At 39.4% G+C, this 24,003-nt stretch overlaps 2 protein-coding genes across 6 annotated transcripts in view; both read left to right on the top strand.

The window, feature by feature from the left end:
- LOC121513112 (myelin basic protein-like) overlaps nt 1-15,120 on the top strand; it is a 79,579-nt gene extending 64,459 nt beyond the window's left edge. The window contains exon 4 of the mRNA XM_041792634.1: nt 14,817-15,120. Coding sequence (XP_041648568.1) covers nt 14,817-15,109 — 293 coding nt within the window. The 3' untranslated portion in view covers nt 15,110-15,120. The remainder of the gene's footprint in view (nt 1-14,816) is intronic.
- LOC121513113 (myelin basic protein-like) overlaps nt 15,112-24,003 on the top strand; it is a 32,745-nt gene continuing 23,853 nt past the window's right edge. For all 5 annotated transcript variants that reach the window (XM_041792636.1, XM_041792635.1, XM_041792639.1 and 2 more), the window contains exon 1: nt 15,112-15,368. In XM_041792636.1, the coding sequence (XP_041648570.1) occupies nt 15,249-15,368 (120 nt within the window). In that variant the 5' untranslated portion in view covers nt 15,112-15,248. The remainder of the gene's footprint in view (nt 15,369-24,003) is intronic.

The following is a 24,003-nucleotide window of genomic DNA, read 5'->3' on the forward strand; positions in this document are numbered from 1 at the left end:
AAATCAGAAAGTAAAAAATATTGCAGTGTAAGTTTGGCTGTCAAAGTTTCTAAAGCTTCGTTTGCCCTTCAGTAAACTCTCCAAATCCAAGCATCAATGACGCCACTTGCAGCACCATATTGAGAGTATGAATGAATTTGTTCCTGTGCTGTATATATTTGTCTTCTGTCCACATTTCTAAGTGCTCTGGCTCAGTCATTTGTCTCTGTGGCGGAGGCTGTCCCTGACTGGTACGGGCCCTGGCACTGCCAACATGAAGCGCCTCCTCTCCTCCCCCCTCAAAAGCTCTGATTGTTAAAGGGCAACAGCCATCACTGGACCAGTGTTCTGCAGTTTTGACACCATTGTTCAGATTCTCCCTCTCTGTCCCCTCTCACCTCTCACTCTTGCCTTCTTGCCTCTGATCTCCTTCACTTTATTTAAGGTTTTTTTCCTTTCCGCTCTGATGAGTTAATCCTGTTATTCTGAAATCCATGAGCTCCTACATCTACTTCATGCAACATTTTTCCTCTCTATCATCCACCAGAGGAATCCTGTCAATAGAGACATGAGTTTCCTCATGTTTGCAGTTTTTCTCGTTGATTTCATGAAGACACACACCTCTCTATGGATTCTTCGCCTGTGTATTTATGCCTCAGTGTTGCTATGAGTCCAGGAGACCACGTCATCCAGCTTGGACCATCTGGCAGGACAATCACTGAGTGTGTATGTGTGCTAGCAGCTGGCTCCATGGCTACAAGGGTCCAAGGGGAGAGGATGATGGGCAGCCGAGAGAGTACAAAAGTACTGCCATAGCTAGTGCATCCCATATGTCCAACAGGATGCTTTGAGCTCTTTTCTCTTTGGAGGAAAACAGCAAACTCAGCCTGGAGTGGACGCAAAGCTGTGAAGAGTATCTGTGCGTGTTTGAACATCGTATGTCTCATTAGCAAACATATTGTCTCCTGATCCTGTGAGATGGAGTACACTTCACTCTTGGCAATAGATACTGGGTCACACTTTACTGATGTGGTTGGAGTTTGCTCTGCTACAAATATTTAGCATCTGTTGGAAATGTCCCAAGGATACAAAACAGATGCAGACAGAGAAACCTAACACAGCTGGTCAGGAGCACTGTTTGATTAAATAGCCCTGTCTTGGATCCAAATTTTATATTCATCAACATATTCATCGTGAGAAAACTCTCTCATTGCATGCCGAATTGAATGAGTTGGTATTCGCAGCACTTATAAATGCCTTTTTTATTCCTTTTCCATGCTCAAATATGAGAGGTCACGTGAAGGACGGCAAGTGTGCCATGAGATATTGGATGACAACTACCCTGTTCTCACTTTCAGTGTAATTTGAGCAGATCAGACAACCTGTGAATATCAAAATATCCAAGAGTGCAGCATTGCTCTGTGCTTGATGGTTTCAACTGATAAAGCTGTCTGCATTGATACATCCGTCCACTTATGATCAGATTGACTGCAGTATGACATTCTTCCATCAATTCCAAACCAGCAAATAGCTATTTTATGTAAGCCTTTTATAGGTGTGAGCCTTGGTACAAAGTACATTTTGCTGCTTCTTCAAGTGTCTAAAAACAGACTAGATGCTACATCTTTATGAAAGCGGTGATTAAAAGGAAAGACCGGGTTAACACAACACTGCACCCCTGGGCGACAGTTTTGCAGGTCCCATCTGGATATCTTCTGCCCAGCACACCCAACCACATTCATTTCCCCCACTACCACAGAATCAACAGTAAAAAACATTCTGTATTTAATATCCAAAATTCATCGATTTAAAAATGTAGCCCAACTAGCAAATCTTTCTTTTTTAGTTAATGTTAATAATGTTGCAAAAAAATTCTCAGTAGAATATCACATTATATAAACAAATATACATTAGCAGGCTATCTTTGGACAACATCAGCAGTGGTGCTGAGGCTTTTTGAAGTCCCAGGTGATCATGCCCATTGCTTCTCTCAATGGACTAAATGCAGGAGCAGCAGGGGCCAATTCTTCATTGCAGGATGCTGCTGGGCAATTCTCTCTGCCCAGGCTGCTAATATTAGCAGAGCAAATGTGCTGTTTTAAAGTGAACTAATACTTCAGTTAGCTTAGCCATCCTTGTTGCTTTTGGCTCCCTGATCAAAGCCGAAGTGAAGAAACAACCTTTTTTTTTAGTATGTTTCTCAAGTTTTCAAAATTTCTGGTGTTCCTGTCTTTTAATATTTTTTAGTCAGGAACGCTCTCGTCATACATTTCACTATTTTGCAAAATGGATATACAGATTTACTTGGTGGAGAAAGCTCTGCTCAAAAGATGCTCCTTAGGTTAGTTAAGTTGCATGCTTTGACTCTCCTTGAAACCCTCATGTGGACAGATACATTTATGACAAAATGTATAGAATACAACAAAATTTGTTCAAAAGCAATTAATTCATAGTTGCATGAATCTCAATATGAGGATGCAACAAGCTTTCTGCTATAAAGGAGGAGGCTGGAGTGGTGGAGGTCAAGCTTTGCCAGCAGCAGCATAGTGCATCAATTAATGCAAGCAGGGATTAGTTAGAAGTTTGTCATATTTAAATAGAACACTGTGTGGAGGGAAAGATTTTTTTAAGGAGCAGACTTGTCCTTAGCACAAAATGATCTGTGATTAATTTGATTAAAATGTTTTTATTTTAGACCTTCATCTCATCACAGTAAATGTAACAACACTGACTACCCTAGTTTGGACCCAAAGCTCTCAGGATGACACTTTCTTTTTTCCAGCTGTCACACAGAAGAAGTTGAAGTGTAATGTCTCAGTCGCAGCCTTTGCCACAAGCATCCAGCTGATGTAAGACCTTAGCACATTAGTCATGTCCACTGCTCTGTTGTAGTGTGTTTATTGACATGTTTTGGTGTCTCCACTGGTGAGGAAATGTCCCTATGCAATAGACTGATGGCATCAACCCATGTCTATTCTCCTTCTGTGCTGACCAACTGTCCTAGAGACAGCCATTCATACGGGCTGCCAGTAAAAACCTCATCCTCCACAAGCATGTCTGTCATGACAGGGATATGTGTGGATACGCCAGTCTGAACTCAACAGATTGAAAGACAGGATTCATGAGTCAGCTAGTAGGAAATATCCACATGTTTAAGACAGAGATGGGTATGAATTTGATGGATTTATTGATTAGACAGACATAGATAACTAACCATTAATTTAGTAATAAAATATATGTTCACAAGTACGTATTTCCAACTCCTAGAATGTGATATTCAACATGTAGTGATTTCTAAGTCAATCTATTGCCAAATTTCAACAATCTTGTGACACCTTCTTCAAAGTTCAGTCTCAGGGACAGTGAAGGATATGACTTTCCACAGTGGCAGCCAACTCTTCAGGGATTCCTGGGTGGCACATGTTGTGAGAAACACCTCTGGCAAAAACTTTTCAAAGACATGTGCATGCTTTGCAATGATACACACTCTGAAAAACCATTTGAGAAGCAAGAATGTAGTTCAAATTGAGGGAGGTCATCCAAAAGTTGCATGTTACCTTCACAGTTAATCCGGATCTGTGTTCACAGACGGGGCAAACAAAAACTATGGGGACTGCATTATAGCGGATTGCTTTTATCTCCTTCAGCTCACAACACAGATTGTTATCCCGAATACTACCAAGGCCTGAGGGAACACTCGTGAATAGATATACTCGGACTACAAATGGAAGCCAATGCACTACATTAATTAAATTTTAGTCCCCCAGTTACTGATTCTACATCTTATCAATCAATCATGAGTTAGCACTTGGCAACAGAGGCTTTAAAAACCACTTTCCTTTCAATGGGAAGAAAGCTCAAGAAGGTATCAGACTCATTGCTGAAAACCCATCTGCCAAGTCCAGATGGGCTGAGAATGTGGGATAGAAGGGACCAGTAGAGAGGAACGGATAGACAGACAAATGGGCAGACTGATAGTCAAACAGGACGATGTACACACAGCAGCAAAACGTTACAGCAGAGAGCACAAAATTATTGTAGCAACAATTGCATTGGTAGAGATATGACTAATATTATTCATAACAATGTTAACAATAATGTTAGCATGACTAATTATAATTGTAGCAGTTGGAGTGAAGCCCAACCCCGGCATCAACAACACAATAGCAATCACCAGCAACCACCAAAATGAGAAAGAATAAAGATTGGTGTTGAATAATCTCTTTTGTTAATATGTTTGAAAAGGTTATGACTGCATGCAGATAGCAGGAAAAAGAGAAAGAACTAAGTCTATCAAGCTTCCCTACAGTCTGAAGTAGAGCACAAACTACAACATAATCACAACCTAGAAAGGTCAGGCCTGATTATCTGATGGATCTAAATATTATATTGCCAGATTTTCCTTTGGTTAAGATTTTGAAGTTGTTTGGTGTGTATTCAGTCATGGTTCATATAATTTGGCTGTATTTTTTTACAAAAGACTTTTCAGTGTCAAAGTAAAACAATGAGGTATTATAAAGTAAATTTAATTAAAAAAATATGTAATATGAAATAATTGACTGCAATTATATTTACCCCCTACCAGTCAGTATTTAGTAGATGAACAGTACCAAGTCTGTGTGGATAGGTCTCAATCAGGCTTGCACATCTGGACACTGAAATTTTGCTCCATTCTTCTTTGCAAAACTGCTCAAGCTCTGTCAGGTTGCTCTGGGATTGGGCGTGACTAGCCCTTTTCAAATCCAGCCACAAATTCTCTGTTGGGTTGAGGTCTGGGCTTTTATTCGGCCACTCCAGAACATTCACCTTGTTGTCTTCAAACCATTTATGTGTAGCTTTCTCTGTATGCTTTGGGTCATTGTCTTACTGGAAAATAAATCTGCTCCCAAGCTGTAGTCCTCTTCCAGACTGAATAAGATTGTCCTCAAGGTTTTTCCTTCATTTTGCCTCCATCATTTTACCCACTATCTGTACCAGCCCTCCAAGGCCGTCTACCAAGAAGCATCCCCACAGCATGATGATGCCACCCCCATACTTCACAGTGGGGATGGTGTGTTTGTGGTGATGTGTAGTGTTTGCCAAATATATCGTCTTGTCTGATGGCCAAAAAGCACAATTTTGGTTTCATCAGACCAAATATCTTCACTTTGACATTAAAGATGCTTTTGGTATGTTTTTATTGTCAAAAAGCCAAATTAAAATGACCATGATGGATTCATAAAATCAATAAAAGGATAAAACATCCAAGGGGGTGTATACTTTTTATAGGCAATGAACCATAATAAGCTTTGTAGAATAGTATAAGCTTTGTCTGAAAATAACTGTTTTTAGTCTGCTGCTGAAGTAGATAGGGGTTCTTTCTAGTGGTCCAACTGGTAATTAATCCCAAGAGAAAAGCTCTACCTCCCGTTAGTCAAAGAGACACAAAAGCACTCCATCATTCTTTGAGGGTGATGTTCCAAAGAGGTGCGAGACATGATAGTGCTTCAGCATGGTATCAAGAAGAATTTTAAGGAATTATTATACAAGCTTTTTTATAAATAGAGATTGCTAAGTGTCAAATCGTGAAATAATTTTGATTTACAGCTCCAAACTGGTGAAGTAGTATGGCTGTTTGGTGAGCCAACAGTGACTGGATCGTCTACTGCTAAGAACCTCACAGATCCATGATTAAGCAATATGGCATTTCAAAGGTTAAAACACCTTTGTTGACTTGTAAAAGCTTGGTCAGCGTTTCATAAAATCACAAATGAGTTCAAAGGAGGTGTAAAAGAAATACAATGTACAATCAGTTACTGTTGGACAGTGCATATATCAGCTGTTGATGAAGGTTTTGTGGGTTACTATTAAACTGGGAAGCAATGCAAGGTCTGCACCACTGCTGTTTGTACTACTAAAAAGCTCTGGCACTGATGAATAAGTATCAAAGCTTACAAAACTGCAGCATGAAAATTGAATCTATATGTTTGTTTCAGTTGGACCTTGACTTAAACATCCTGGCATGGCATCCCTCCACATTTAAAGCCAAAGGAAATCCTAAAGGTCACCAACATGACTCGGGTTTGACCTTAAGAAGGGAGCGGCCCTGCTGTAGCTCTTATCCAGAACAATCTCTGTAGGACTGATGTCCTGGATGCCAGATGGGCTTCCAGAGACAGAGAGCTGCTTTTTACTCGAGGCTGGTGGGTGCTTCAGATCCACCATGAATGCAGCAGCAGGGAGATTTTCGGCCCTAGGTGGGAGGTTTGGTTCGGGTCCACATAGCTATGGGTGTTTTTTCAGAAGAATGCTTCCCGTGCCTTGGTCCCACCACAGTCCTTGTTGTTGTCCCTGATGCTGGGCTACACATCCTCTTCACACTGAGGAAGAGGAGGAAAAATGAGGAGAATGAGTCCCACTCTCTGCATACTTCCTCCCTTCCAGATGCTGATCTTTCCCCTCTTGTAGAGATCAGAAATTCTCTGCTTAACAGTTAGGAGATGCCATTTTTAGTGTATTACTGGATAATCAGACCCTGATGATTGGGGTGATGATTGGTCATTTTTCAAGACTCAAAATCAGCCATGTCAATTGTCCTCAGCAATTTCTTTCCTTCACCGCCTTGGTTGTCATAGGGACTTATAGCGTTGTCATGGAGAATTAATCAAGATGAGGTAACAGGCTATTATGTTGTCACCCTTAGGTTGGGAGATTGCTCAGCCGCGTTATAAGAGACTGAAAGTACTTTTTCAACAAGGCCAGTATCTCTTGGTGCTTTAAGAGGTCATATATATTCTGCAGTCTCTGACCTTACTGTCGTCCCTGGTGGCTCGAGGACCTCTCAGATGAGCCGGTGATGGGCAGGCCAGAGAGCCTGTCATTATCTTGGGATTTCAATGCATGAATAAATCCTTTATTTATAACCAAGGCCAAGAAGGTCACGGCAGCATGTTCTCAGTGTGTTCCTGCTTTTCTGTGTAGCAGACTAAAGGATAATTGGCCCTTAGTGTTACAGGAATTTTGAGTTTCTTTTGTTCAGACATAAGGTGAAAATAACGATGTCAGTTTTTTACCTTGACCTTAGTGTTGTTTACAAGCTGCTTTTGCATAACCCGATGTTTCAACAGACTTTACATAAGAGAAACATGCAACATCTTTTAAAGAACGGTATCAAAATTCTCTGAACACCAGCCATTCACATGAAAGAACACTGGAACTAAAGCCTAAGCTGTATTAGTGAATGTTAGAGTTTCAAGAAGATCTCAAATCCCAATGAAAACATTTCCTTTGTTGTCAGGCTGAGCATCAAATTCAGCTGTAATTAAGAAGATTTGGTTAGGTGCAGTCAGGGTAAAATTGAGCTCTGCCATGCACTCATTAAATGCCATATTTGTGGACACTTTTATTAAACTTAAAAGAAGATAAAGTCACGGAGGAAGAAAGTTAATGTTTGATGCAGCATAACTCAGACATTGAGCTGTATGATAATTTAAAAAGTCAGCAAACAGAGAAGAGCAGGCTGTTGAAAAGCTGTCACTGACCCAGCCACTGAAACGAGATAACTTTAAATATTCTACCTGAGTCTCTATTTCATCTTACACACTAAGCTGAAAGAGCTGAGGTTAAAATTGCAGACTACAAAGAAGAAATATTATCTGAACAAGTATTTACTGTCATCATTTTCCTATAAGAAATAAAAACTTTTCAAAGTTGGAATTCTCTGAGGAAACTGGGGACAAGGAGTGTACATCAGCCATGGCTAGAAGCCTTGTACACATGGCATTAGTTGTACTTGACTTGCAACTCTTATTCCAAAAATTATAGCTAATTTTGAATTTAGTGGAAGCAACAAATCAAAAGATAAAGGAGGATTGTACAGCATCCCTTCTTATTTTAACAACAGTTTGTGATTGTTATCCCAGTCTTGTCTGATGTAGAGTTCTAGCTGCTCAACAGTCCTGAGTCTTCAATGCCAGATTTTTCATTTTATGATGCACCAAATATTTTCTATCGGTGAAAGGTTTGGATGCAGGCAGGCCAGTTAGACTCCTCTACTGTTAAGCCATGCTGTTGTAATGGGTGTGGTATGTGGTTTAGCATTGCCTTGATGAAATATTCAAGACCTTCCCTGGAATAGGCATCATCTGGATGGGAGCATACATTGCTATAAAACCTCTATGTACTTTCCGGCACTAATAGTGCTTTACCAGATGTGTAAACTGCCCACGCCATAGGCACTAATGCAACCCCATACCATCAGAGATGCAGGTGTAACCCAGGTGACAAATCCTGTATGCCAGCTTTTCTCTCTACTTGTTTATTGTACCACTGCGATTCAGTCTGGGAAGGTGCGGTGGGGAAGCCGGTTGAGAGTCGGGTTGCAGGAGCTTTCTAGCGTGTCCCATATACAATTGAAAGAGCTCGTGTCTAAGGCGTAGTCCGTGGAATTTGGCCAGGTTTTTGATCCTGATGGCGAGCTAATGAAGGAGCAGGCCTAGAGCCTACAGAGCCACTGGAACTGAGAGCACTGCAGAGTCACACCTCCCCTGCTGGCTCCCCACGCATGCACACTTCCCCATTGGCCACCCAGCTATACACACCTTTCACAAACTCTTATCGCACTTACCTCCCTCTGGTCAAACGGTCAAACCCAGAGGTGGGTTCCAATGGACTGTGGGTGGGCTGGGGTGATATTTTCTGAGTTGCTGAACTAAATTTATTGCTGGACTCTTGATGTAGCAATCCATATTGCCGGACTCTCGATATTTATTGCATTGCAATTGTTCATTGTTATGCCCTTGTACCTGAACTGAGCGCTGTGTTTTTTCTCGAATGGCCATTCAGTTTGTATTGTGTACACTGTGTATATATTTGTATGTCATTTACTAAATTCTTTCTATAATATATGGTACCAACCAAAAGCAAATTCAGTCTCCTGCCACTCCCTCCTTGAGCCGAATTTTAGTCTTCTGGTCATCAGCCCATTTCTCATCTAGTACGTATTATTTGTGTTATACTATTACATAGGTTCTTACAGGTCTACACCTGCTACTCCAGAGCTTTACACTTTGGTTTGTGACACAGTTGTTAAACAGGCTTGTGAACTCTGAGCTGATGACAAGCTGGTTGGTCTCTCTACTCTTTAGTCCTCAGGACACAGCATCCAATGTCTCAAAAAAAAAAAATACAAGTTTTGATTCATCTGACCACAGAACAGTTTTGCGTTTTTCCCTCACTCCATTTTAAATGAGCGGGGGGCCTCAGAATCACAAGATCTTTGGCCTTGTCCCTTGTTCACAGAGATTTCTCCAGATTCTCTAAATCTTATGATGACATTATGAACTGTAGATGGTTGGATATCCAAAGCCTTTACAATTCTACGGTAAGGATTGTATTTTCTTAGATTGTTCCACAATTATTAGACACAGTTTTTACAGATTGGTGAACCTCTGCCCATCTTTACTTCCTAGAGACTCTCTAAAATGGTCCTTTTATTGGTGTTTCCTGATGATGCCAGTAGAGCTGGGCATCATCATTTAGAGCCTCTAACCTGCCGTGTCAGTTATTTCAGTTTTTTTTAAGTCTCTCTCTACTAATGCACCACCCCCTTTAAAACAAGCTACTGGCTGTGTAGTCACATGATAGACAGCCAGATGTTGAAAGGCATGTAGCCTGCTGGAAACCCTAGTGAAGAAGTACTAGTCATGTGACATCATCCCATCCAGTCTGCTAAAACTCAACGAACTATGCAAAGTGAGCAGCAGATATATTCTCTACTTTTAATACAACGGCTGCTGAAACTGCTGTAGGATCTACACGGTGCCAGATCTACCCAGCTGATTCGATGGCCATGTCTGGCCTGTGTATTTGCAGCACAAGAAATTCAGTGTCATTTCAGCTGATGTGTATTCTGATTTCAGTGGGTTCAATAAATAACCATGAATTGTTTATCTCATTTCAGTTGTTCGTTCGAGTCAGAGGTTGAGGGTGGAATAATGGTTCATTAATCGTAATAGAGGTTAAAAGTCCAATTAGTCGTGATTTTTATTTTTGCCATAATGGCCCAGCCCTACATCTGAGGCTGATTAGATGAACGTTTGGATCACTCTGGACCACCCCATCAATGAACTGGTGGAAGTAAAAGTCACACTTAAAGTATACAGTAGCGATATGATGGCTAACAGTGAGGGAGTGCAGCAGTGCTATTAGATAGGTGTGACCAGGTGATGTGAACAGCTAATTGATGAGTGACTTTGAGAGAGCTTGAGTGCAGGGATGAACTATTAAACATGGAGAATAACATCTTCCTGACTGAACTTTTGCTAAGCTTCATTTAGTTGCAAAATGCCCCTCCAGCCGTTTTTATTAGTACAACTTACTTTTCCAACCTTTTGTTGCCCCATCCTTGCTTTAATTGAAATTTGTTGCTGCCATGAAATTAATTTCTGTTTTTCGACATCTGCTATATTCTTTATGTTCTAGTAAAATATGGCTTTATGTGATAAGCAAATTATTGATTCTGTTTCTGTTTACAATTTGCTTAGCATCCCAACTTTTTTGGAATTGGGTTAGGGATCCAATTAGCTGTTTTATTGAAAATGTTTAAAAATAGATGTAATTATTTCCATAGATTACAGCATTACTTCATCTAACTTAATATTACACTCTGAACAAATATTTGTTTGTATTTGTGGGCTTTCAAAATGAGAATTCCTTTTTGATGAGAATTTGTCCAAAAACCAGCCATTTGAAATCTGACAGGCCTAATCCCAGGCAACAGCATCAGACGGCCTGATTTGAGCTGTGACAGCTGGAACTGTCACAAGAAACTTTCTAAAACAAACTCGTCTTGTTGCAAATCTTTGGTCTGAACTGGGCTTTACTTCTTTCTATTTTACCACCGCAATATATTTGAAGTAAAGAATCCTCAAGGCATGTGTGGCTGACACATTTCTTTCAGTTATTGTTCTTATATTTTCAAAGTAAAGGCCTGATTGTCTCACTCTGAAAGCTAGTGATAACACAAAGGATAGAGGGTTTTTACACAGTCAATTTTTAACTGACTTCTACTGGCAGAGACTATCAGCAACATTGATCAGACATCTGATACTCTGTATGGTGGATGATTCTGGACTGGACTGCTCTTATCTTCATTAAACAGATGAGTTAGCTTTCTGAACGAAACAGAAAACCAATAAAATCACTGGAAAATAAATTACATAATGATAGGTTATAGAAAACAACCATTGTAATACTAGATTCAGGTCTGTTGCTTGAAAACAATAAAAATGTCTTCTTTGTCTACTACCCTCCTCTTTACATTGTTTAAGATGTGTCTGGCATTTTTGTCTTTGAAGACATAGCTGAAACAAAAATGCCATTACCTTCCTTGATAATCACTGAGTCATCAACAATAATCAACAATCCTCTCACTCCCACACTCTTGGATTATGGTCAGTTTGTACATTCAGGCCCTAAAACCCTGACCAAATGAACCTTTAATAAGAGCACACAGGGAGTCATCTGACTAATAAGTTACTCATCAGCACATAACCTTTTACTGACGAACACGGCGAGCATGCACTCATTTGTATGCTGCGCTATGACGAGCTCTGGAGGGCTGTTACAGTTTAGCCATGTCAGGTTGTTTTTCTGGCTGTAATTTTACTTCATTGGTATGCTAGTGGGGTATGTTAGCACTGCTCGGCTCAGAAATGGGATCAACAGGTGACGGATGACAGGGATGATTTAAGAAGCCTCATGGGCAGGCTAGTGAAGGACAGAAAAACAGCAGCTTTTTATTTATTTCCTCTGAAATAACAGCCCCTCAGGCTCTACAGACAGGGAATAACATTTAAGCGATCATAAAGTGTTGTATTGTAGATGACTTACTGTTAGCACATTATATATAGTTAGAAAATAAATTGTAGTTCTTCAAGGCTGTGCTGTTGTTGGCAACAATAAAGCACCAGAGTTTTATAAATCTGCCTGATTGATTTCACCACTCTCCTTACATCCCTGTAGATTTCATAAAACACACTGAGTGACTCTCTAATGAGCTCAATGTCTGCTGCAGCGTTCCCCTGGTCGCTGGAAGCTCATGCTGTCAGCTAACAAACTCCCTGGATACAATTGGAAAAACATAGCAGTGAGAGGTATATTTTAGGTTTTTAAAGCTTTGTTAAAAGTTTTCAGGCTGATGGGGTTATTTGAAAACTACTGCATCCTGCTGACTGTGTTCACACACTCTGCCGAGATAAATAATCTCTAAAAAGCATGGCAGCCTGAGAAAACTCACTGTTTTAACATCTCAGCTGGTGATTCCCTGATGTTTTGCACATTCACATCTAGAGGTAGGGTGTTGTGGGAGACAGTAAGAGAATAAGATAGAAGAAGTATTGGCAAAGTCAGAAAGTCACTGAACAATTCACTTGCAAAAGCACATTAACACCCTCTTTGCACGTGACTAATATTACCTAGGGACCTCTAGTAATTCATAATAATCATCAGGGCATATGGGTTTTTAATCCTGTGTGAATCGATCATATCTGTAATTTGCAGAGTAAAAATTCCCTGGCAAATTACCTGCCAATTTTCAGTGCGCACAGAAGTCCACAGGCGATGGAGACAAACCATTCAGGTACCAAGAGAAGGGTCCTATGGATATTTTTCCGAGAAGTCTCTTTAATGCTGAGAAATATTTAGCAACTTGACATTTTAATAACTGTAATGCCATTGCACTAAAATGCATTTGCTTTATATGGAGTTGGTCCCCTCTTGCTATAGCAGCCTCTTCTTTTCTTGTAAGGCTTTCCATAAGATTTTTTAGTGTTTTTGAGGGAATTTGTGCCCGTTCATTCTGTAAAGCATTTATGAGGTCAGGTACTAATGTTAGACCAGAAGGCGTGGCTCACAATGCCCATTACAGTTCATCCAAATGGTGCTCAATGGGGTTGAGGACAGGGCTCTTTGCAAGCCAATCAAGTTTTTCTACACTGAAATTATCAAACCTTTTCTCTAGTCCTTGCTTTGTGCCCTAGGGCACAGTCATGCTGGAATAGAAAAAGGCCTTCCCAGAACTGTTGCCACAAGGTTGGAAGCACAGCATTGTTCAAAATGTCTTGATATGCTGAAGCATTAAGACTGGCCTCCACTGGAGATGAGGGGCCTAGCCCAAATTCTGAACAAAGTCCTATACCATTATCCCCTCCACTGAACTTTACAGTTGGCACGAAGCAGTCAGGCAAGTAATGTTCTCCTAGCATCCTCCAAACACAGACTCGCCCATCTGACTGCCAAACAGAGAAGTGATTTGTCACTCCACAGAACACATTTCCATTGCTCCACAGTTCACTGTCGGTGTGCTTTACACCACTCCATCCATTGCTCAACATTGGACTTGGTGATGTGAGGCTTGCATGCAGCTGCTCAGCCATGGTAAGCCATTTTGCCCTGCTCTGTGATTTTGCATGGTCTTCCACTTCATGGCTGAGTTGCTGTTGCTCCTAAACTTTTCCACTAATAATATCACTTATGTGGAACATCCAGCCAGAAGGAGATTTCACAAACCATCTTATTGTAAAGGTGGTATCCATCACAGTACTATGCTTGTCGCTGAGTCACTGAGCTCTCCAGAGTGACCCATTAAGCATATCAAATGTTTGCAAATGTAGACTGCATGACTAGGGGCTTGATTTTATAAACCTGTGGCAACAGGTCTAATTGAAACACCTGAATTCAGCAGTTAAAAGGTGTGGCCAAATACTTTTGTCCATGTAGTTTATGAAATAAACTACTGATATTCTTCACAAATACAGTTCCGAATTCTGTAAATGCTAAATGTAGCATCTTATAAAAAATGTTTAAGCTTGGAGGCATGGTAACATAATGTTAGGAACAATGAAATTTTCTTTGTACAAGACAAAAGTTAATTGCAATTTCTCTTCCATTTCTGCATCTAATCTCTCTCTTTGTTTGATTCAGGACTTCCAAAATTCTGCAAGTGGAAGTCAATTTGAAGCACTAGTTTGACCAAATAATAGAAATGCTTCCAGCAAAGATAGAACAACCATTTGCTCTGCATCCGGAGACAGCAGCTCAGTTGCTCTGCGGCTGCGAATCAGATAAGTGTCACCGTGCATTGGGTTGAAAATCCATACTTATAGGAGTTATTTTAGTGACACTGGGCCCTTTGTTCCTCTGTAATAACTATGCAGCCTGGACAAACGGCCTCTGTTTCAGCCAATGTTAGAATGCAGATTCTCTGGTGTAGTGCTACACCATTTCTGCCAGCACAGAGTGTATATTGTTTTGTAGGCAGGAATGCACTGGATGTCCTCTGCAGTGGGAGCGGGCTAACTTAATGGATAGCTGTCAAAGTGGATGTTAGAGAAGCAGCTATAATTCAAATGCACTCTGCTGTAAAGATGGTGCATGCAAAATGTCAGAGAGGTTTTTGTTTTTGAGAAGCATCACTTGAGAGATTGTGTTGGCTCAATCTTAAGAGGAAATGTAAGAAACCTAATGTGTTTGAAATATGTTGGGAGTTGTAAGCACACCTGCTAGAGCTCTGTTCTGACTCTAAACTCTCCTCCAAAGAAACAGGATGACCTCAGAGACAAAACAGTACTTTAGAGTTAACTCTTTTTTCAGCGAGTCACGTCTTTAATCTCACATTTCCTCTGTTCCCTGTAGAGCAGGTAGGATAAATGAAGTTAAAAATGTGAAATGTTATCTCTGCCGGTGTCTGCTGCAGCAGGAAGGGCAGTGTCTGGTAAAAAGAGCCCTTTGTGCTGCAGCGGTTTGTTGTGTGCCATGCAGGCCCGAGCCCATAGATGACCCTTGTTGTTTCTGCGCAGGCCTGGGTGAGGCAGATGCGAACCAGAACAATGGCTGCGTCTCGGAGAAGCCGGCGGTGACTGACTCCACGGGCGCTGAGGGCCCCCGCCAGCCTTGGACCGACGCCAGCACAGCTGACCCTGACGCCGCCACGCCACGCCCCCACCTGGTCCGCCTCTTCTCTCGAGATGCCCCGGGCCGAGAGGACAACACCTTCAAAGACCGACCCTCCGAATCGGACGAGCTGCAGACCATCCAGGAGCACAGCGGAGCGGCTTCAGAGTGCGGGTCGGAGAGCCCCGAACAGGACTAGAATAGGCTAGCTTTTTTTTGTCCCTCCCTCCCTTTCTTTTCTCTTTTCCCTCCTCTGTCTTTTGCTCTCTCATTTAAGAGAGAGACAAGAACCCCACGTTTGACAAATACAAAGAATACTACCAACCACTACTACCACCATGGCATCTGCAAGCAGCTCTGCACAGGCCGCCTTTGGGCTGGGCCGGAGGAAGAAGAACCCTGGCCTCCTGGACCAGATTGGGAAGTTCTTTGGAGGAGACAAGAAGAGGAAGAGCAAGGTGAGGAAGCAGAGGGAGTTGGGATGAAAGCTTAACCACTCTCATGTATCTCAGTTAATCTGCTGATTCACTCCCAGAACCACTTTTTACTTCTGATTGATTAACAGATCTTCTTAGAACTTTTTTTTGGAACATATTTGTCATATAGATTTGTGTTGGTTTTAACGTTGTTTTAATGGTGAACCGAAGTCTGACATTGTCCTGTGATTCCTGAAATAACTGGCTGATGGTTATGAAGTCACTAGATGATGGCTTTGGGTGGGGTTTGTTTTATTCCTTATTTTTTACTACAAAAAGGCTGTGATTTTAATCATTTATGGATAAATTTCTATAGATTGTATTGTTTTTCTTTTGTTTAAGTGGTACTGACATTAGGAGCAATTTATTCTTTTCAGATCAATTTAATATGTCTGTTGTAGAAGTGATTTAAAGGAACTGCTTTTATGTTGCTGCCGTTATACCGTTTTCATATTGGAGGATTTGTCACAGCAGAGTTGAGGGTTTCAGATCCGGTACTTCCTTTAATGATGATGAAAATGGGAGAATCTCAAACACCATTTAACAGTTATTATTTTGGATTTTATCGAGGCATTAGGTACTCTGCAAAGAGTTGAAACGGCTTCTTCTTGGAGAGTTTGCCTCGTTTTTTCTATCTTAAGTCATTTTTGAGCATTTTAAGTCAGCCACAGGGAGGTTTCCACAAAACTCTGCACGATAAAGCTGCCGCCAAGTCACCTTCAAAGATCACATTATGCTATATATGATCAAAGAGATAAGATATATATATATACATTATCATTTAAAGAGAAAGCATATAATCAAACTGTGTTTAGAGATATTTACAAGTCTGCAAAGCAGGAACAGGCTTTTCTTATTTTGTAGATTATGGGGCATTTCAGCCTGCCTTGCTTGTCTTATCTCATTGTTCTGCATTGTTGCCAGAGCATTGTCATCTGAACACATATTATCTAAAACATCCCAAATCAGGCGTTCTTTATCTGAAAACACAAGCATTTTCATGCCATTTTGTGCGATTTGGGCTCAAGTTTGTCCATCATGGTAGACCAGTGGTTCTCAACTGACAAGGATGCAAAAGTGGGTCATGGAGCTGTTTTCAGGGCTGGAAAAAAAGTCAAGGATCTACAGAAACCCTAATGGTATTTCTTTGCTCTCATTGTGACTTTAAAAAAATGTCTGTTTTCCTTGACTGTCTAGTCAAATTGATTATTTTACTAATCATTTTCATAAAATGTTTAATGGATCATTTCTTAAGCCTAGAGATGCAAAGTTAGTTTCTAAGCACCAAAGATGTGTCACAAGACATTACTGCCATCTTCTTTTTTTGTTTTTCAAATGCACGCCACCAGTATTACGATGCACCAAAGCCACTGTCTGGTGGTGCTGCACTAAATGAAAATTAACAGTAGAAAAAAATCTTAATTTCTTAAATTAATGGCCTCAAATATCGCAGATGTCAGGTCAAAACCTCATATCCCCAAAATCACCACTTTTCAGGGAATTAAAAAAACACTGTTGTTTTTAAATAATTTAACACTGAATTTTCCTGGGCAGCATTTTTCTGACACTTTAAAGTAGGTTGAAATCCACTGACGATGTAAAAGGTCACCACTACTAATGATTAATGAAAACATAACACGGTGTTGGCCCTACGTCTGTCATATTCAAAAATCATTGCCTATTCCTAACCATGAACAATTATGTTCCTCTGATTCTGCATGACCATGAGTAAATTTACCAAGTTCTTTCTCAAGATTTTGTCTTGTTTGTCTAGATTTATCTGGATAACTGTGTTGCTTTTCTCACAATACTTCATACAACTTTGGACTATGTTTGTTTGCAAATAATCTGGCAAGTCATTCTTCAATTTTTTGCTGAAATTTTTCGTAATTTCGATCAGAGCTGAATGATTTGGGAAAATCTAATTTTTTTCCCCTCCAATATTCGATTGCAATTTAACAGGGTTCATGCTGATCACTGAAAAGTCTTCAATTGTCTTGAATTTAAGGCCATAAAAAGTCAGATTTTTCCCAGGGAGAGGTCTTAAATTTTAGAAGACACTTTGACTAAGACATGTCCTTCTCTAATCCTTGTTTTCTATCCAACCTTACACGATTTCAATCATCTTCCTTCACCTGTCGTTGCATAAATATTCTCCATAATTTAGAGAATTCAGTGCGGGATATTTAGAATGTCATGGGGAAAGACCCCAGACCCTCTCTGATTTTATCAGACTTACTGTGATTTAATAAACCCTGTACAGTTGTGAAGCACACATCCAGTGCTCTAACATCTGGGCTACTTAAAAATCCTTACTTTAAATGTGGACAAGAAAAGCATTATACTGCTTTTAAATATTTATAATGTTTAGAATCAGCTCAGAACATCTGCAAAAATTGTTTTATGATAACTATCAATACACTGTATATTGATAGACTAGAGGTATTAAACGTGCCAAACATTTTTGACCAAAAAATGTGTTTTGTCCTAAAGTGTTTGACAATTCATAAACAGCTCATTAAAACAGAGTATTCAGTACTGCTCATGTCTTTCATTTATGACTGCTTACCGTGCAAAACAGTTGTTTCACTTTTTCTTAGTTTAGGTCTTAAAAAGTCTTGAATTTGATTTTTAAAAGCGTGTAGGAACCCTGGTTGCTATACAATCATTTCTAAGCTCCTCATCTTATTTACTTCTCCACAAACACAAGCAATAAATCATTCTATATTATAACAAACATGATATTAGATAGATTAGAATATGGCTGAACAATTTTGAAACTGTAATTATTTTGACTCATTGCAAAATAAATAAGAATTGTACTAGATTGATGATGATGTCTTTCTCATTTTTAATAAGACAAATGTATACAAATCAAGGAAAGTTAGATTTTTTTGCAAATCATTTATTTATATAAAAATCAACTCTTAAATGTTTGCATGATGAGTAAAGTATAACATCTCTGCCTCCAAAAATGTATTTAACTGGTATTTTGAAACACATTTCAGGTCAAATATTAAATGACAATGCACAAACAATGTATCTTCTGCAGTTTGAAAATTGCAGAAAGAGATGTTGCAATTTTATCTAAATTTTAATGGCCCAGCTATTATTTGGATCACAGTTTCACATGAAGAAGGCAATGCTGGGTCTTGAAACCAGTTAAGAACCACTGGTGTAGACAGTCTGAGACTGACATTGATGGGCAGCTTGACGCTCTCACCACAGTTGTTAGAAACCAGACGGCGGTCCACCCATTTCCACACAGTGCTGTGCACCCAGTGGTGCCCTCTGGAGGTGTTCATGAAAGTAAAAAACTCATGCACCAAATTGGGCGCAGTTTCCAGCAGCATTGAACATGCATTGAAATCATCCTGATGACACTTATGCTGAAGCCAAAGCCTGCAATGCTTTCAGGAACAGGAAGTATACCTCCTTATGTTTTTTTTAACTTAACAATGACTGCTGTCTTTAAAAGGTTAATATTGCTGGTTTAAGATGAGGATTGTGGAGCAGAAAACCAAACCCTGCAGACATGAATACCATCTCTGATGATAAGCTTTTTCTCTCGTGTTTACTCTGCAGAACATTGATTGAAGTGCTTTGGGAAGGTGATTATTGAGAAAACATTCAACAGCATGAAAATATGCATTTAATCCTCCCACGCCTTATCAACTGTAAAAAAAAATATATATTTAAGAGATTTTATATAAATGTATGCTTAGAGATGTTTGCTGTTGCCTGTTTGCTGATTTTTTTTCTGCTTTTAGAAAAAGTTCAGGGAAAAGTATCATCAGAAGAAACATTGGGTTTGTGACCAACTTACTGCAGTATTTGTTTAATTTAATTGCCATAAAATTGTACATTGCTCTCCATATTAATGACAAGTTTATTCAAACTAAGATGTAAAAAATATATATTTATGTATTCACCAAGGGTTTGCCTTCAAGTGATGAGTGTTCACGTCTCATGTGAATGACAGACAGGTTTGCCCCACCTCTGTTGCCTCTAGCAAAAAAAAAAAAGAAAAAAATACAGCCTGTACTAATTTTTCTGCTAAAAACACTTATTTTTCCAACAAGAATTCAATGAAGACCGATATTTTTAGCCTAGACTCAGATCTACCCTGCCTGCCTGTTAGTCTGTGTGCACAGACATTTAAATTTCTTTAAGCTTCCGTATTAGTGGAAATGTTGTGTCTGTTTTCTGTTGCATCTTGAAATGCATGCTTATGTTAGTGAGTTTTGAATGCCTGGCAGGTTTGTGCTTTTTATCTTTTGTTATCTGCCTGAAGTAAAGCCAAGCTTGTGCTTTTAGAAACATTTAAAACAGTACACAAGAGATGTTTTATAAGTTGTAAAAATGACGCCAAAAATAACAAACTCCAGCCTCAGGAAATGAAACAACTGCAGGAAACCTGCACTTGATTAATTTTAAATTAAAGGGATAATGATGTGCTATTAGAAGAGAAATTAAGTTTGCATGAATAGCAGCTAATCAAGCAGAAAATAGGACTCTTAAAGAGCAGTGAGTATTTTTTCTTTCTTTTTTAATTTGCATTTTAATAAATTTGTAGAATGATGAGAATCAGTGGTTACTGTGTATGATCAGGCTTTAGTAGAACAGCTCACAGTCAGAACTGAACCTCTCTGGTACTGTAATCTAACCCTTGGATGTCTTGGATGAACCAGCGGTGCATCGGTGCTCATCCCTGTTGTGTAACGCCTTCGACTCTGCAGTGGATACCTGTAACCGTTTGTATCTGTTATCAGCTGTTGTGACAATGACCTGTTCCTAACCTGATTCTGTTTGGAGCTTTTATTTTTGATTATTGCTTGATTAAAACTCTTTAACAACACCTTCAGCGCTGTCTTTGTTTTTGTTTTGATCCATGTTCACTGATCTTTTTGTTTTTGTTTGTAAAAGTGTGTTTTAACCCTGCTAACAACAGCCTGCAACTTTGATGAGTTATTACTTCTTCAGTTTTCTTCAAGTTTAGCCTTGAGCGGCAAAAATAGTATGAAAATTTTTCTGTCAGCATTCATTTATTGTGTTTGGGTTGCTGTTAAAATTATATAACTTGAGACAAATATAAATATGCCAAAGATTAATCAGTCTCTTAAACACACCACAGGCAGAGATGTCTGAGAAAGTTTAATGGAAAGTAGACATGCTTTTTATCTCCCATCTGAGTAAAGAAAACTGATGACTGTGATTGTGCTGTGGCTGGCAGCATTTAGAGGATTTTGGGCCTGATCCCCCACAAACCTCCGCCAACAAACGATCAAGGGGCGCGGCCCAGACGAGGCTTGCCACAACCAGTAATTTCACTAAATAATCCTCGAGAATATGGCGTCAATTTGATTATTAAACAGAATATCAGAGGTACCTCTGACAGCCAATGAGATCAAGCAGACTGGGAAGTGTCACCAACTATTAGGTGCTTTTACAGCTCACACATGTTAGCAAACATGAACAAAACAATGAACCAATGGGAATATGCATAGCTGTCATGTGATGTTACACAACCGCTCCCAGGTGGAGATTGACTTTCTACTGCTGTAAACTATGGAGCCATCTACATGTTTTAACACATTCCATTTTTTTAAATGAGAGGAAGTTGTTCTTGTTTGGTCAGTGCTGTTACACGGTGTTCTAAAAGCATGCAAGCATCATACCAACCCAGTTTCACAAAAATACGTGTTGCTTTGTACTAACAAGCCTTTGAGAGCTTTAAGCTGAATAGATTTATGCTAACACAAGTAAGAGTAAAATATTTAAAGCAACTATCACATAACAACTATCTCCACTTTGCAAAACGAGCTAGCAAGCTCTGTTGAGTGATGAAGGTTAAAAAACAAAGATTCCTGTTAGGACAGGCTGTTAGACACTGTCTCTGTAGGTTAAAATAGACCACAGCTCCAAACATTCACTATATGGACAGAAGCATGACTGTAATGACATTGTATTCACAAACATGCACTTAAATATGGAGTTGGTCCCTCTTCTGCAGCTTTCCGCAAGATTTTGGAGTGTTTCTGTGGGAATTTGTGCCCATTCATCCAGTCGAGCATTTATGAGGTCAGGCACTGACGTTGGATGAGAAGGCCTGGCTCGCAATCTGCATTCCAGTTCATCTGATTGCCAAACAGAGATGTGATTGGCCACTCCACAGAGCACATTTCCACTGCTCCATTCATTTTGTATCACAAATGGAGACTGCATGGCTAAGTGCTTGATTTCAAACACCTGAGGCAACTGATTGAAACACATGAATTCAATAATTAACAGGTGTGGCCAAATACTTTTGTCCATAAAGTGTATGTCCTAATCCTCACATCAAACATTGTGTTAACTTACTCAAAGACATCTGTCTTTTGATTAATATCACAGCACCAGAACTGAGCGACGGCTGAAAACTGACTGAAAGTCGCTTATCTTAGCGAATTAGCACTTACCAATGCTTTCATGGTGATGATGAATTTGTTGCCCTTGCATTATTGGCCCAAACACATCAAAAATACTTAAACTGTCTATGCGTTTGTAGACTTTCATCCGGGTGGCAGCTTTGGTGGAAGGACTCTTCACTACTGTAGCCATACTGGCAAACACCAGTATGTAAATATCAACAAAGAGAAGCTCTTTAGTGATTTAAAAAGCATCTTGGATACAGTTTAAGGGTCTAAAATAACAAGAACTCACAATCTAAATGAATATCTCTCATTTTAGCTGTATTCAGGTGATGTAAACATTGGTTGTTTTAAGAAGATGTAAAATTAAAGGCCTGGTGCCAAAGCACCATGCAGTTTTTAGTGGTAGATGCCACTGTTATAAGCCTTTTTTCCTTCAGGCCTCTGCAAGGTCATGTGACTAAGAATTGACAAAAGACAGCAGCAAAAGGGGTGATGTTAACCAAAGGCAATAATCCTCCATGTTTGTTTTACTTCTGAAGTCACATTTGATCATGCAAGTTTCTGTGAGGTCTGATGGCTATTGAACTGCCACTGTGAAGTCCTTGCAGTCTGTCCTAATCACCTACTGTGGGCTTTCAGGGAAGTGTAATTCTGAAGAAAAAAAACAGTTCAAACCACCCTGATGTCCGTGGCCTGCCATGCTTAAAAAACCTGTGAAGATTTGATAATTGTCTGGTGTGTCACCAACCTTGAAGAGAAGGCAGCAAGAGCAGGAAAGAAAAAAACAGTTTCTCATTTAGTTTGTCTGCTAAAAGAGTGGATTCTTGTTGTTCTTAAAGACACGCATGCATAAATTTAAATTCATTCACTTGGATGCTAATCTGAGAGAAGTATCGCTGCATTTTAGTCATTCAAAGAGCATCTAAAGTCTTTGCATTTGCATGAGTAGCAGCGTGTAAATCAGGATTACAACTTGGTTCTCAGAAGTTTTCTCTCTTCCAGCTCATTTCGGCTTTTCTTTAGGATCTGAGACTTTGTGTTTGTATTCATCACTTAGTAAGATGGTCCAAGAAACACCAAGAGCCAGGCACCGTGCCACAGGAAATGTCTGCACAAAACAAAAACAATGACAAGACGTGCATTTAAATTCATTTTAAATCCATGCTGCAAATGAGTGATACTGCTGAACTAAGAGTGAGTCTGTTTTATCAGTCACACCCCGTTGAGCTCCAGAAAATTAGAAGAGTAGATATTACTGAAGCATTTCATATAGGATTGTGGTTATTTGAAAATAAATAGATGAATAACACTTCAGGGAGTGAGGGAAAAATGTCTGCAGGGAGCTCAGTGAAATGCAATAGTTTCTCTAAAAATAAAACAAAAAAGTAAAAACACTTCCCAGCATGTGGGATTGATACCGTAATCTTTTTTTGTAAATAAGATGATTTAAAAAGGAAAGATCTCTCAGTAATACAAAAAACACTGTCAAATAACAATAATGCTTTCCCTCAAAATTAAAATCCAATTTTCTTTTAAAGCTGTGCAGTCAGCACAAAGATACATTAATTGCTGTCAATTTTTGATTTCCTCAAGTTATTTGGGGTCAGAGGGACCTGATAAGTAGAATCACTGAACAGTTTATTTTAACAAGTCATTTTTAAAAAAAAGGATGCTCTCATATGAAGACAGTAGGTTCATTTTACTTTATAACACAGTAAAGATTCCATTGTGTAACAAAAAAAAAAGGCCTTTCTACCTCATAGGTGCAAAAACATTTATAATCACTTTTGTACATGAAATCTGTTGGTGTCATTTTAAAATCCTCCTAAATATTGAACTATTAGATATAAGCCTTTATTGTCATTGCATAAATACAACAAAATTGCACATGCCCCTCCCAGCAACAAACCACAAAGAACATTCAAACTGCACACTCAGAAATACGCTCAGATCAATCCATACAGACACACTCAATCACCATAAAAAGTCGAGGTACGGTACAGTGCGTCAGTATAAGGTGCATGAGTACAAAATATGAAATTAGGAAACAAATTTAAAAACAGTATTGCACAGATCTTGAGAGGTAATGGGGGCAGTAAATATTAAACCATTAAACAATAACCAAGTCCCATTGTCCTCAGACGAGTACTTACTATTTAGTGGTGTCGTAGTTCGTTACTAGTGATATTTGTCATATTATCATG

Source organism: Cheilinus undulatus, linkage group 8 (assembly GCF_018320785.1).
Source record: "Cheilinus undulatus linkage group 8, ASM1832078v1, whole genome shotgun sequence".
Taxonomy (NCBI): Eukaryota; Metazoa; Chordata; class Actinopteri; order Labriformes; family Labridae; genus Cheilinus; species Cheilinus undulatus.